The 16,197-nt window shown below is 37.5% G+C and overlaps 1 protein-coding gene across 2 annotated transcripts; it reads left to right on the forward strand.

The window, feature by feature from the left end:
- The first annotated feature begins 1,955 nt into the window (after positions 1–1,955).
- Positions 1,956–15,441, forward strand: LOC121289015 (L-selectin-like). 2 transcript variants are annotated; one of them, XM_041207898.1, is made up of 13 exons: positions 1,956–2,121; positions 4,275–4,360; positions 5,254–5,646; positions 6,074–6,181; positions 7,102–7,287; positions 7,420–7,605; positions 7,743–7,928; positions 8,350–8,535; positions 8,804–8,989; positions 10,560–10,679; positions 12,587–12,614; positions 13,206–13,276; positions 13,465–15,441. In XM_041207898.1, exons 2-12 carry the CDS (start codon positions 4,279–4,281, stop codon positions 13,273–13,275), a joined length of 1,731 nt encoding a protein of 576 aa, XP_041063832.1. In that variant the 5' UTR covers positions 1,956–2,121; positions 4,275–4,278; the 3' UTR covers position 13,276; positions 13,465–15,441. The 2 variants fall into 2 exon arrangements, with proteins under 2 accessions (XP_041063832.1, XP_041063833.1); XM_041207899.1 differs by lacking the exon at positions 8,350–8,535 and having other exon boundaries at positions 1,962–2,121.
- Positions 15,442–16,197: the final 756 nt, after the last annotated feature.

The following is a 16,197-nucleotide window of genomic DNA, read 5'->3' on the forward strand; positions in this document are numbered from 1 at the left end:
AAATCCCAGATTTATTTTCTTGCTTTTGCTGAGTTAAGAGGTTTGTAACCAGGATGTGGTAAAAACTTAAGGAGGGGTAACCTTGCTAAAAATTAAGTTTCTTACTGGTAGCCACAGACTCCTGCTTGTCCAGACAGGATATGATCAGACTGAGCTGTGGTGCCATCATCACAGTATTTGTTAGCTGACTGTCGCTTTTCATACTTGCATATGAACATTACTACTTCGGGGAGATGGTCAAAGGACATCGGCCAGAAATGGAACTATACCTAAAGAAAAGTCTGACTACAGACGACAGGAGAAACTTAGAGAGTGGATGGGGATAGGTAAAGGAAAAATATATCTGGCCAATGGGTGAATGTTAGATGTTCAAAGAGAAATAAGTCAAGTTCTGTTCATCTTCTCCCCTCAGATAACACTGTGGTAACACTCACTGGAACTCAGGGGTGCTGACAATAAAGTTAATATTGAACACATTCTTTCCAAGGGCTACAGAAAGCCAGGTGGTGAAGGATAAAACTGGAGCCAATCTTTACACAGTTTTATAAACATTTATGTACAGAGGTATATATTCTAAATATACACCTCCTTGCCCAACAACTACAGTTTCAGTCTATTCCTATTGATAGGGGCACCAGTGAATCCCCAGTTAATGTCTACCACCAGCATACAATTATGTACAATTAATATACAATTAACAAGGGCTGCCTATTCACTTGTGCAGTTTTTTCGTTCATGCTTTCTTAGGAGTATTCCTTCTCCATGGCCAACAGCAGTGGTGTCCAGGAAATGGGGGATACACACAAAGGTCGAGATCTTGGAGGGCTGTGGCAAATGGGCTGAGGCATGTGGAGATAGGTGCTATTATGCAGATGAAACCAGCTGAGAGGCTATGAGGTCAGAAGCTCAGCTCAGGGTCAAATAAATTGCCAAGAGTGTGAACAGTTCGATTCAGCATGAGACAGTGGACGAGGAGATGGATGGAATTGTTGGTGAGGAACATTGAGTTTCTGTCAGGAACCCAAGAAAATGGATTAGGTCTTCCCAGTATTTAGCTGGTGGGAATTTACCCATCCAACATGTGTTAGACAAGGTGTGTGACAACACAGAAGTTCTTGAGTAGGCCGTGAGATGTGGTTATGAGTGATGTCAGAGTACATGTGAAACTTGAGTTGTGTTTTTGAGTGATCTCGATAGGAGGAACATGTAGGTGAGAAATGGGGTTGACAGGAGGAGGGTAAAAGATAGCGAGACTCGATTGGTATTGATGCGGGTTTGGGAAGAAAGGTCATTGCAGCAGATTCTCTAGTTATGACTGGTAGATAAGTGTTGAACCAAATGAAGCACTTCAACTTAGCTGGACCACACGGAAGATGTGTTGGAAGAGAATGATTGGTCAAACACATTAAAGACTAAAGACAGCTTGAGAAGAATGAGGAGCATTTGTGCACAATGTCACAGAGGATGGCATTTGTGACTTTGATTAGAGTACTTTCAGTGTTGTGGCAGGGATGGAAACCTGATTGGAGAGGCTCAAATATGAAGTTGACCAAAAAAAAGAAAGCTTGGTAGCCGAGATGCACTGAGGCAGAGTCTGGCATCTCTGTTGTTATCATACATGACATCTGTTAGAAAGTAAATTCCCCTTTTTAGCATTCAGCTCAATGACAATATATTTGGATGTGCTACATCTTTTATCAAATTTCTAGTTTTGTTGAAAAGTAGCACGGAAAATGTGAAAATCATAGATAAGAAAAGATGTAAAAAACGATGGTTATACTTATTTCATAACAGGCAACAGGTTAAATCTTTGATGTCCATCATTGTGCCTTGGGGTATTCAAGAGTGGAGTTCCGTCTATTTTATTCTAATCAGTCATCGTCACAGGGAATTTTCTGGGAAGGCCAGGAAGTTGTGTAATTGTTTGCATGAATGAGGATATAAATTTAGCTAGCAGCTGCAGTGAAAGTGTCAGTCTGCAAAGATAACCTTTTGAGGCATTGCTCCTTTCTTGTGCAGATAGACTACCAGAAACCTTCATTCAACATTTATTCGACTTTCAACTGTGCACTTGTAGAGTACTAGAATCAACAGCAGTGACCTGAACCCAAATTTGTTAAGGTAAGACAGAACAAAAGTAAAGACTGGTGTGCTTACTTCATGCAATATTTTCAAATGGTTTTTATCAAATTTTATTTTATTTTATTTGAAAGGGAAAAGCTCTTTTCTCCTCCCTTTAACTTCCTTCATCTCCTGAAGTGTGTTTCAATGGGTCTTCTAGTATTTTGCCCAAATGGTCACACTTCACATGTGATCCTAAATAGGCTATTCAATGATGAGGGCACTACAGTGATGGTCAGATTGTATGATCTTTGGATGAAGAGACAATGAAGAGACAATGTACTGTCCAAGCCTGGGAATTCTGGTGGATTTGGCCCCTCCTGAGCCCGATGTGTTGAAGCCAAATGAAGCCTAACCTCTGCCCCAAATAAGAATAGCTAAGGGGAATTAAAGGAAGGAAGAAAAATGGCTAACTTTATGGCTTACTACAGTAAAATGGTCATCAGTGCCCTTTAATGGAATTTATCAGTAAGTCAGATAGCACTACAATCAAAATGTTCAGACTTAAAATTGTAATAAGCTTTGATGCAAAATTTGTACTGTTTAGGCAAAATTATCAGACTCAATTCTAAATCTATTTAAAATGTTTCCAATCTATCCTCCAGTTTTTCTCCCTATAAAAGTTAGGCACACTTGTAGCCCAAAGAAAATGTAATAATGGGTACAACATGGTACAACAATATGTGATGTCTTGCAAATTGGTGGTCCTTGGGTTAACTTTTATTTAATGCTGTGGTGTCAGTTTCAGATATCAGTAAGTTAGAAAAGGAGACTTTTTTATTTAATTGAAACAAAACTATTTTCTTCAGGAGAAAAGCAAGCAATAAAAAAGACAGTAAATCAAATTTCTAGGGTAATTATTATTAAGGTAAGTGATGTTCATGTCATACAGGTCAGATATTGCTGCCTTTGCTAAGGCCAGGGGGAGGGGGAGGGTGATATCACACTACAATGTACAGGTTGGTACAAACCAGCTAACTCCAAATCTGCTACACTAGGCTCTGATGGTAATCAGTCATGTAAAACTGAGGGCAAAATTGTTCTAAATTCCAGTACTAAATCCAATTGTTATTTTGGCTATTTTTCAGTAGAAGCTTAAGGTTCATTTTCCCACATATTTCTACTCTGAAAATTTTAACAAAATAGTGTTGGTAAATCCTTCCTCCAACGATAACTATTTTCCTTTAACATAATTGACACTTGTATCATTATTAATCATGTAATGGTTACAACTGATTTCAAGGGGTTGTTAGTAATATGTACATATGAACACTAGCCACATATCCAGCTACAAGGAACAGGTTTGTAACATAAGTAAATTTTGGTATTCCTGAGCATCTATTCCACCCAAACCTCAATGATGTTCATGTTACAGATGCTAGTTATTGATATGAATCTTCTTAGTTAAGTCACAGTCCCAGCACAGATACTGACTTAACAGCAGACTAGTATCTCCTTAGAGACATGTGCAACCAGTAGTCTCAACTGTCAGCTATGTGTCAGTGGTTGACTCAAGGGAAACTGGAGGTCTATGCATGTGTGCCAACTCCGCTCACCAATAGCCACAGACTAGTTAAATTTTAGTGGAGAAATCAGATCTCTGCTCAAGTTTAAAAAACTTAAAAACTCTTGGTGTACTTAGAAACTTGTTACATTTCGCTTTGCACTTTGCTACCAATTGTTATTCTTCACAGGAAGGGTATAACAGTCATACTCCTGTTCAGTGTTAGTCTTTATAGGGAATAAACCAATAATCACCCATCAAGGGAGAGGATCGTTCCAGTCCAAAGCTGGCTGTGCTATGAGTTGGAATGATTAAATTAAGCTGTTACTTTTATGGTACATGGATAATTATAATTTCAGCATCACAGTATTAAGTGCTTAACATGCTTGCATGAAATTCCCTTTGGTATTTTAAGGGAGCTGTTAGCCAGTGAAATACAAACATTGCATAGCATAATTTCAAATCTCATGTTTTTAACATACATGAAGAATGAATGCTATAATCAGGCTATAATTGGTTGCTTATTTTAAAGTAAAATAGTACAATGAAAAGTATTCCTTAAATATTACATATTTATCTTGGTTTTGATATACAGGATCCATTCTACTTGAAAATGATTAATCATAGCTTGTTCTCTGTTGGTTTACAGCAAAATGACAAACAAGGTAAACCAACAATCCCTATTGGTTTTGAAGAGTAGAAGTCAACTGTGGTTCTTCACCATCATTATTCTTGGTAAGATATAAGTAACATAAAATAAAAGCTGCAATAAGGCTGCTTATTAACAATATGGGTGATTTCTATCATATTCCATTTTTATATGCACTCTATTGGGTTGCGACTAATATCCTTGAAAGACTAAAAGAACTAGCAAAAAAGAAATGTATCTGAACTTGATAGTTTAGCAAGTTAGACACTGGCCTTTCACCTCTGAAACCTCAAAATCTTCCTTTTTTTTATTCATGGAATGTGGGCACCACTGGCTAGACCAACATTTATTGCCCACCCCTATTTGCCATTGTTCAGAGAGCATTTAAGAGTCAGCCACATTGCTGTGGTTCTGGAGTCACATGTAGGCCAGGCCAGGTAAGGACATTAGTGAACCAGATGGGTTTTTACAACAAATGACAATGGTCACATGATCATCATTAGACTTTTAATTTCAGTTTTTTTATTGAAATTCAAATTTGCCATAGCAAGATTCAAACCCAGGTCCCAGAGCATTACCCTGGGTCTCTGGATTACTAGGCCAGGGAGAATAACACTATGACAAAATCAAACTCCTCTGTCTGATGGCTTTAAAGGCCCAGCTTCTGATGTGTATGCACCAAACTGATTTAATTCTGCACTAATTGGCACTGATATCTATCTAACTTAGAAGTGCCACAGGCGCAGACTGGCACAGATCTCTAGAGTTGGGGTAAAATTGAAGCAGCTTTCCTTTGCTTCTAAACAGACTTGGGAATGCATGATGCTGACATTAGAACCAGAAGCGCAAATGTGTTCCATTTCCCAGCAAATCCCCAAAAGATAATAAACACAATATTTGGTACAAAACAAAACATGTAAGTAAGGAAGCAAATTGATTCAAACAGTGGGAAGAGTACTCATTCATCTTTTCTTTACAGAACTAACACTTCTAAGAAGAATCCATGGCTGGACCTATAAATATATTAATGAAAATATGGCCTGGGACAATGCAAGACGTTACTGTCAAGATCATTATACAGATCTAGTTGCAATCCAGAATGCAAGAGAAATTGAGTATTTGAATGAGTATCTACCTCATGCACAATATTACTATTGGATTGGAATAAGGAAAATCAATGACATGTGGACCTGGGTTGGTACTAATAAATCTCTAACCAAAGAAGCAGAGAACTGGGCTCATAATGAACCTAATAATGTAGGAGCAGATGGAAATGAAGACTGTGTAGAAATGTACATAAAAAGGGCCAGCGATACAGGGAAGTGGAACGATATCAACTGTAAGAAGAAGAAAAGACCTTTGTGTTACGTAGGTAAGAAGAATTGACCAAAGATTATTTTAATGAGTGCCCTGGGTTATCATTACAATCATGTTAATCTCAGAATCACATTTAAAGATTTTAAACAAATGCTGAATTACTGCAAAACTGGTTCTTTAAGCTATCCTGATCCAATATTGGTACATTATTCAAGTGTCATCTCTAAATAACACAGGATGATTTATGACTAATCTCTGAATATGAGATTAGACATTAAAATAATCCAATTTGTAATTTTCACATGGTAAGATATTACTTAATTAAAATTTAAATATGATAAAATGGAATTATTTGAATACAATGTTCATTGTGACAATATCATCATTATATTGACTCTAATAGGAGTTTATATTCATGCTCTTCTTTGTGTGTTAAGGTTATTAATATGCATTGATTTCAGAGTCATGTTGCCTTTTTTTAGCTTCGTGCACTCCCATTTCATGCAATGGTCATGGAGAATGTGTCGAGAATATTGGAAATTACATATGTATATGCAATGATGGATACTATGGGCAAGAGTGTGAATATGGTAAGGACATGTTAACTTCACAGAGAGTATGAACTGACTTGTATTAAATAACATGACCAATTATTTGAGGTATATACTGAATTAACTTTCTCCACTCACTAGTAATCTGAATTACTAATTATCAAGCTGTTTCACTTTATCAGTTTTTTTTTGCCTGTGGATTTTTTTCTCCTCCTCTCATTTTAATGGTAATTCATTACTGGGTATGGTTACCTGGCTACTGCCAGGCCTCCACCATTTCATCCGAGTGATCCTTCTTCATTTGTTAATCCAAAACTCTGGTGTGGAACGGTCTTGCCTTACACAAGGTCACTATGCTCAGTTTCCAGCAGGAGACCATGAGTTATGAGTAAGTCAGGTTGATCATTCACCCTTCCAACCCTTCACTGCACATTTCATGAGAACCAGGGCCCAATGTTCAAGTCTCTACTGTTGTCATAGCTTAGATCAGCTGAACCATCATAGACTGAAGAAAGATCTTCCTTCATATGAAAAGTCAATGACAATATGCAAGAAAGATTGGAAATTATTTCCAAAATATTCAATACACATCAGGAAAACATTTAAACTATTATTCAGTCATAAGACAAATTGTGAAGATTGCATCATCACTATGAATGAATGACAGCCTTCAGCACATTGCAGTACATCCAACCAGAAAGTACTTAATGCCCTTTCCGCACTGTTGCAACATAAATGCCCTTAAATGATTTCTGAGTTTTGTTTTCCACTACCATATCTGGTAATTCTATCCCACACATTGACTACTCTTTGCAACAAATAATTTCCAAATATCAGTCCCAAGTTTTACTTCTTAAGGCTTAAATGTTGCTCTAATTTCATAAAGCGATTTTATACAAACATATAAAAGAAAATTATAACACAATAACTAACACATCATTCCAATACCTCCTATCCAGTTGAACAGTGTTCCACTCTCAATGTTCCTGACCAAGCGACTATGAACTGCATCCATCCTAATGGAAACTTCAGCTTTGACTCCACATGTGACTTCCAGTGTGCAGCAGGGTTTACACTGCAGGGATCACAGAGTCTCTGGTGCAATGCGACAGGAATATGGACAGCAAAGACGCCCAGCTGTGAAGGTATAGTCTCAAACAATAACCACTAAAAAAAAGAGAAAATTCTGAAACAGATATTAGAATGTTAAAGATATGATGCACATTTATAGGACAGGGTGTTTAAGCTCCTATTCAATTTCATAATTTACATTTTAGTTGTAAGATGCAGAGAACTAGAGGTTACTGGACAAGGATTCAAGAAATGTTCTCATCCCATCGGAGATTTCAGTTACAACTCAACGTGTGACTTCAGCTGCACTGAAGGGTTTGAGCTCAGAGGACCAGACAGACTGGAGTGTGGAGCATCAGGAGAATGGTCAGCGCCCATCCCCAACTGTGAAGGTAGACTGTGAACTGATGTCAAGGGATAAAAAGTAGAGACAAGAATTGTTCAATAGACTAGATTTCAGATAAATTATGTTTAGTGGGAGCTTCCGTATTTACATATGTGAACTTGCATTGCTTTATGTTTGTTTCAGTTGTGAAATGTGGAAGTCTGGTGATTCCTGGACAAGGGAAAATGGACTGCTCTCATCCTACCGGAACATTCCGTTACAACTCAACTTGTGACTTCAGCTGTGCTGAAGGGTTTGTGCTCCGAGGATCAGACAGACTGGAGTGTGGAGCATCAGGAGAATGGTCAGCACCTATCCCCAGCTGTGAAGGTAGCGTGTGAAATTATACTAAGGAATCCATCTAACTAGGATTAGCCACAATCCACGTGGGGATGTAAGCATCTCTCTGCTCACTGTAATGTTGGGACTACTGTTATTCCTCCCTCTGTCCAGTTCCTGATGCTGTCCACCCTCTAGTCCTCTTCCGACCTGCCTGTTCTTTGCAGATGTCCCACCTTCTATAATCACCCATGCCAGACTCTCACCCCACCTTTTCCAATGATCATACTTTCTCAATCCTGCTTTTCCATTTCAGCTAAAAGCCCATGAGATGCTGGGAGTCCCATTTTTCAAGGGTGTAGAGTAGAAACTTGGAAATAGTTTAATAGATTACATTTCAGATAAATCATGTTCAGAGTGAGAGCTTTTATATGTAGAAATGTGAACTTACATTGCTTGATGTTTGTTTCAGTTGTGAAATGTGGAAATCTGGCGATTCCTGGACAAGGGAAAATGAACTGTTCTCATCTTACTGGAACATTCAGTTACAACTCAACGTGTGACTTCAGCTGTGCTGAAGGGTTTGTGCTCCGAGGATCAGACAGAGTGGAGTGTGGAGCATCAGGAGAATGGTCAGCGCCTATCCCCAGCTGTGAAGGTAGAGGCAAATAGAAGAGTTCTAAAGATAAAGATAGTCTAAACACAAAACCCAACATTGAAGGTGGAGTCTCAGGCTTGTTCTTAGTATAGTAATCGTGAAATCAGCATAATTCAAATTAAAATCCTGATAATCCTGCTGGGATCATAATGTTAATTCCAAAAATAGACTTCAATGGAGGTTAACACATGGGCTTGTGAAATGCATGTGCCTGAGCTTCTTTGCATCATCCATTGCAACTCAACAAATTCTCTTTTGCATGTTTCAGCTGTACAATGTGAAAAACTGGAGAATCAAGATGAGATTATTGTAACCTGCTCCAAACCAATTGTACCATTCAGTTACAACTCAACATGTGACTTTAACTGCCCAGAAGGATTTGTATTGCATGGATCAAGCAGAACCAAGTGTGAAGCTACAGGTCAATGGACAGCACCAATGCCAACCTGCATAGGTAATTTTCAGTGGCACCAGTTGAACAAGTATTTTAAGAACATCCCTTGTAATTTCTTGTGTTGCTAATCTATTTAGAAATCTGAAAAGAATCTCTTTACAATTTCCAAATTAATGTCTCCATGATGCACTAATTTATTGCCAAGACATTCATTCAGAGGCATGGGTCTTGATCTATCATATATTATTTACAGCCCATCTCTCCAAGAGAGATCAATTAATAAACTTTCTCTGTTACAATTATGTGTTCTTTATATGACTTCCAAAGAGTCACATCGACAGAATTAAAGCTTTTTGAATAATATTATTGCAGTTATACCATGTAAAATACTGAAGCTCCCAGAACAAATCTGCATGATGTGTTTCCACCCTGCTGGAGATTTCACCTGCAAGTCTATCTGCTACTTTAGCTGTGTTGAAGAATTTGTGTTAAAAGGATCCACGAAGCTAGAGTGTGGAGTTATTGGGCATATGCTTTGCCTTCATTTATTATCCCCTTTTACAATCTTTGGCTTAAATGTTTCATTAATCTCAAATTATGTAAAAGTATATATATGTTTCTTAGCATGGTTTGACAAACAACAATAGTTTACATTCAGCTCTTGCTCTTTCATTCCCACTGTGAAATGTGGTGTCCCAAAGATTCCTAAAAATAGCAACATGAACTGCTCCCATCTGATTGGAACCTTCAGTTACCTTTCAGCTTGTGACTTTGGTTGTGTGGAAGATTTCTCATTGAAAATGTCAGTGAGTCTTCAGTGTCAAGAATCTGGAACATGGGGCAGAATTTTCTGCTCATTGGACAAGTACGCGCCTGACCTGAACGAGCGTAGAATGACTCTCAATGGCGTTGGGCGCACCTACTGACAAATAACAGGCTTATTAAGGTCATTAAAATACCAACTGAATTAAATTCTTTGCTGCCCATCCAACCTTGCGGTTGGCGGGCAGGTGAAAAGGTAAAGCGGCCTTTGGATTTTTTGCGAAACCTCACCCACTGGGGGGATGAGGTTTCGTTCAGTGATTTAAAAATAAATAAAAAATTTTCAAAATAATTTCTGACATGTCCTTGCTCATGTGACAGAGGGGACATGTTTTAAACATTTTTAAATTCTTTATTTTCAATGTTCAAAATCTTTGTCTCCCTGAGGCAGCTCTGTACCTCAGGAAGCATTTCCTGCATGCACCTGTGGGCATGCGCGAAGTTCCCCACTCACCCTCCTACCCCCTACCCCGGCAGTGCTGAGCGCTGCAGCAGGCGTTTCATGCTGGCTGGTCATTAATTGGCCAGCCAGCGTGGAATCACGGTTGGGCTCCGATCGCGGGCGGCAGTCGGCTTCCCAACCACTCCTGCTCACCCCCGCCAAGCCTACCCGACGAGGGCAAAATTCTGCCCATGGTCTTCACCAATACCAACCTGTGAATGTATGTTATTTGAGTTTAAAAGCTTCTTATTTATCACTCTTTGAACTAGTAAAATATTGGAAATAATTTTATTTTAAAGTTGAATGATAGCATTTATTGAAATATCCTGTATTGGCTTTAAAGTTGATGTTTTTGTCTGTTCCTAGATTCAACTCCACAAACATTGCCTGAAAATTATTCACCCGTATTAACAGCGACTGCTGCTGCAGCTGGCATCTCTGCCATGACACTGCTGGCCTGGGTAATGAGACAGCTCAAAAAGAAAAGTAAATATATCTCAGATAATTGTTTTCTATTCTTACAGTTTTCTGTATATCTTTTTGATCAGATTTCAGCTATTCTTGTTTGACCAAAAAGGCTTTTCGCAGTTTATGATGTGTCATGGTTTAGCTGGGCTTCAAGGCATGTTCTCTTAAGATGTTTAAAGTGGTACAACTCTACACACATACACTTAATCTGCTATCATAGTTACTGGACCATAAAACCAGTTCCTAGTCAATCCCACAAGCTCTAGCTGAAAGAACTAGCTTCCCATTGGATTCCTTGAGTTTGAACCCCAATATGGATTATTATTTAAACTTTATTTCCCTCCAACACAAGTCTCTGGCAACTATTGCTCTCAGCTGGACTGTTAGATCCAGTGCTTGAAGGTGTGTAGTATGCCCATCTCATTGCATGGGGTGGGACAGGAGCAGTGGTAGATGGCACAGAATTTTAAAGGGATACAGCTTGTGGAAAGATATCGCCTCTCAGGTTATCTCCAGCCAACAATGACTGTCAAGTTGGAGAGGTCTGCTTCAGACAAAGTTCTGATGCTCAGAATGAAAAAAGCAAATAATGATGGATGGCAGGCATGGGAATCCAATGGGGAAATCTGGACAATAGTACAACAAGTTAAATAAGTCACAAAGTATAAAGAGTAAAAACTATAAAGATTTAAATCATTCTGTGTTGCTAATAATAGAACATATCAACAAGTTCATTTTCACCTTTATTAAAATGGCAGACAGGGATATTTCACATAATTGTGATGTTACTAATGCTCATTAATATTACCATGAAGCATGATCCCAACATTTACCTGGCTTATTGCAAACAATCTGAAAATGAGAAGGCTATTAGAAAAACAGACTACGTGCTCACAAACACCTCTTGCTCAGATTGTTGAACTGATAAACATTGAGGGTTTCCTGCTATAAGGGTGGAGTCTGCCTTCAGATAAAAAACTATGAAGAATAAAGACCATGTTGGTCAAAAACAAAATTAAACATAAACAAACTAAATAGGGGAGGGGTGGGCAATGCTTTGACACATTTTCCTCGCTGGGTCCTGGGTCTGAATCCAGCCAAAATGGATAAACTGAAAGCCTTCTTTCTCTCTAGAATTCAATTTGTGAGAATGGTCCACAATACCAAACTGTCCATAATGTGGCTTAAATTAGCCATCTCACTGAGCAAGTCCTTAAGGATAGTTGGCAAAATGAAGCAGCACACTGACATACAGGCATTCTGGGAGAAGATCTCCACTTTAGTTCATTGTCCTAAACCTTTCTTGTTGGATGTGCTCAGTAATTATGTTGGGTGTGTACATTGGTAACATATTCCATCTTCCTGCACTGATTTTTCTGTCCAATTAACTTATAAGGCAGAAAATCATGGGGCTACAGAGTTGCAAATTCTCAAAAAGCCCATCTTAAGAGTGCTGCTTCAGGGAATCAGCTTCTGTTTGGAATGATACAAAATCACATTAATTCTTTCTGTTTGTCACACAAATTCTCCACCTACATTTAAATGTCTCTTTCTACTATGGAATTTATAACTAGGGCAAGTGATCTGGCACTGCACAACATCCTGTGACAACTTGTGCAAATTTCTACATTTGCTGTATTTGGTGCAATTTGGTGTTCAAGTGCCACACTTTACATAAGGAATCTCAGAGATGATGAAAATGGTACTTTTGAGCCACTCTGACCTGTTACACTCATATGCTGCAATAAGTAATTTGCCCTAATTATAACAATTTTAATAGTGATTGATCCCGTGTTGCATGTACTTTGTTTTGTTAATATTTTGTTTGAATGTCCAGTTCTCAGTAGCACAATGAACCTGGCATTTTAACTTGAATGTTCCCTTTTCAGGGAAAATAAAATCAATTGATTTTCTTTCCCTTTTAGCACAAGCAAAAAAGTTTTCACTTTTAAGGTAAGAATTTTAATCTTTTATTATGTTATTTAGAAGTGAGATACCATGTGACTACTTATAAATGTTATTCCCTTCTGCATGATCTGTAGCTTTATAAAAACTCCGTGTAAGTGATGCTAGGATTATAATTACTGAAACAGTATGTACTGGCTTTGTATGTTACAGTGAAACCATTCTCTGATATCTCAGTTGCAGATGACACCATGCAATGTATACCGAGCTTTATAAATCAAGAAGGTGCCAGCTTCAGTCACTGAGTCTGTGCAGAGCTAACAGATCTTAGCTGGAGTAATGTAGAGATGGACCATGCAAAGACAAAGAAACAAAATCAGTTAGAATCACTGTAACCAATCATGTATAGACATGACACAGGATTTGACCTGGCTGAGATGGTCTGCATGGTCAAATAGTTCAGCAAAACTTGCTGTATAAGCTCACAGTTCAAAATTGGCAGTCAATAACAATACAACAGTACCCAGTTAGCAACGCTGGGAGAGAAGGGAAAATATACAGTAAATTTAATTTTTTAATTTATTGGCTAATAACTAATTTCAATTTTTAATGCTAATTAAGGCTGTTTCTTTTTGACAGCAATGAAAATCAGGATAAAACATCAGAAACTTACAAGTTGAAGGATGAATGTGATGGCAGCATGTGCTGAGGTGAGATACCTGAAATGGTTAACTTATCATTAACCATTATTAGACTTTACTGCTGGGAACAGTGAGATAACTACATTGCAACCTACAGCAGTTTCTGATAAAACTTAAATATGGTTTATTCTTTGATTCTAAGAGTGTAGGGCAGCATGTCAATTATCTCTAATTGTGTTTTACATTTCTTATTACAGGTCTTTGACAGTTTTTTAGGTCAAAGAACAGACAAGCAAGAAAGGATTGGCAATAATTTTCAAGATCACTGTTTTTGCATCTTCAACGTTCCACCAAATTGGTACCATTTATAAATGTGTGAATTTCCTCTATGAACAGAATTCAGTTCACTGTCTTTAATCTAATTAACACAATTTTTCCATCTTTCTGAATGACAAGTGTCAATGACAAGGCTGCAAAGCTTACTGCACAATCCATCATGTGAAGATGCAGATACTTGTGTTATGTGTTAACCACCACTGGATTAAGTCCAAAGAAGTGTACCTTTATGGCTGTTATATTAATGACAAATTTGTCACTTTGACAAAAAGATGGCAATAGACTATTTGAAAATGAAGCACTTCCACTTAAAGGAGACAGGACTGGTCCTAAAATTGATATTAAACAATTTGTTAGATCAGTGATATGTTGCCAGAATAGATTAAAAATAGCTACAGTTTTGCACAATTTGTTCACTGTTTCTTTCGTATGAATGCATTATTAGTGGCCTCTGTGACTGGTACATAAAGTACAAATCCACTAAGGGATGAGGTAATTTATCGTTTGCAGTAATGGTCAAACATGTTTAATATAACTTCAAACACTATACTAGTAGTAAAACAAAACTAAGAGTTTTCTTTTTAATTTCCATGTCCTCTCCTTTAGGTTTCCCTCTATATAACATCTTCTATGAAGGCAGGAAAACAGCCTACATCTTGGCCTGCTTCTTAGCCTCTGTGTCTGGCCCAGGATTATAATGCCATATATTTTTCCCTCATTCTACGCCTCTGTCCAGTGATTTTCAGTAAGTTGTGAGCAAATTAGTGCCCAAGTTTCTCAGTGCCACAACTTATTGATGCATCATAGGTTAGGTTTTGTGAAATCTAACTTCAACGGACCTAAAAACTAAAAACTGTCAATTTAGTTGGTTAGAACACTATTGGAAGGAAATATTTAATTTACTAATAATGAAGATGGTAATTTCTAGAATAACAAACTGAATGGTAAAATGGTCAAATCCCTTACTGCAAACAGATTAAAAAACACAATCCATTTGGTATGGTAATACAAATGATTCTTTGCACAATGACCATTGAATATATTACACTGTTCTGTAATTTTTCTTCACTCACCATATCTGTATATGTTGGTTATTTGTGTGTTATTTATTATTTATTTAATTACTCCCTATGGCTGAGATATTACCCGAAGGGTGAGTGTTAGATTTATATAATCATCTCATCAGGCAAGCTAAACTTATGATGTGTATTAGAATTGTGGCTTGTTGTTACTTATATGGCTCTATACCTGTGTTAGGACATGATGTAATTATTATGATCTGTTAATTTGGAGTCATATCTCATTCATAAATCATGAGTTGTCCAATGCATTTTTTTGGTGAGCTGATAGGGGTTCTTCCTTCTCAATCTGAAAAAAATAATGATGATATAGACTTGAGTAAAAAATAGGGAACAAATAATTTGCTCATAAAATGCTGCACTTAATCATTGGCCCTCAGTATCATGTTGTTATGAGGGTAATTTGACAAGATTTAAATTTATGTAGACAAGTTGATGACAAATCTGCGCGGAAGAAATAAGCCCATCAGGGAGCCTGTTGCAGTAAAACAATCCAATATTATTCCACATGGGAACAGAAAAATGTTCTATTCCCCAGCAGAGATATTCCTCACCATAATAAACACAAAATTTACGTTAAAAAGTCACAGATTGGAAAATGTCAATGCATTATTTTGTACAGTGTTCACCGGAAAATATGAGTGTTTTTATAAGGTGCTTTTTAATATTTTCAGGGTGTTCACATAGATAAGTTAACATTATTGTACATGAGGATTAGATAATTTGTTTATCTGTTGCTGATTAATGTATTAATTTCCTGATTGACATGCTATTCATTTGTAATTATAATTCTAATAAAATGTAAATGCTGGTCATAAACTGATTGCGCTGTCAGTTGCCTTTTTACTGTTGCTAGTCATTGGATAAATATTTTACCCATTGTTAATTAATAAGTTTAACCCAACACACCAATCAGATCAGTTGGCTAGCCTGTCTAAAGAAAAACCAAAAGACTGCTGTTTTGGTTGCTTAATTATAGCTTGTCACTTATACCTTGAGATTATGCTCTAAGTGTATAAACGCTTATGGTATCTCTTCTACTAAAATAATAATACAGCACAGAAGGGGGTCATTTGGCCCATTGAGCCTGCATAAGCTCTTACGAATAGCAATCCAGTTAGTCCCGCACCCCGCACTCTTTCCCCATATCCCTGCAATTTTTCTCCTTCAAGTATTTATCCAATTCCCAGAATTCCCATTCTGGAATCTGTAACCACCATCCTGTCAGGCAGTGAATTCCAAATCCTAATCACTTGTTAAGTTGAAAAAAGATTTTCATGTTGCTACTGGTTCTTTTGCCAATCACCTTAAACCCATAATCTGTGGTTATGAAGCCTTCAGCTATTGGAAACAGCATTTCTTTACATACCCTATCTAAACACTTGGGGATGATGTTAAATACCTCTATCAAATCTCCTTGTAGCTTTCTTTGCTTTAAGGCGAACAACCCAACCTTATCCAGTTTACCCATATAAGTGTAATCTCCCATTATTGGAACTATTTTAATAAATCTCTTCTGTACCCTCTCTGAAGCCTTTACATCTCTCCTAAAGTGTGATGCCCAGAATTGGATAC

This window comes from Carcharodon carcharias, chromosome 16 (genome assembly GCF_017639515.1).
Source record: "Carcharodon carcharias isolate sCarCar2 chromosome 16, sCarCar2.pri, whole genome shotgun sequence".
Lineage (NCBI taxonomy): Eukaryota > Metazoa > Chordata > Chondrichthyes > Lamniformes > Lamnidae > Carcharodon > Carcharodon carcharias.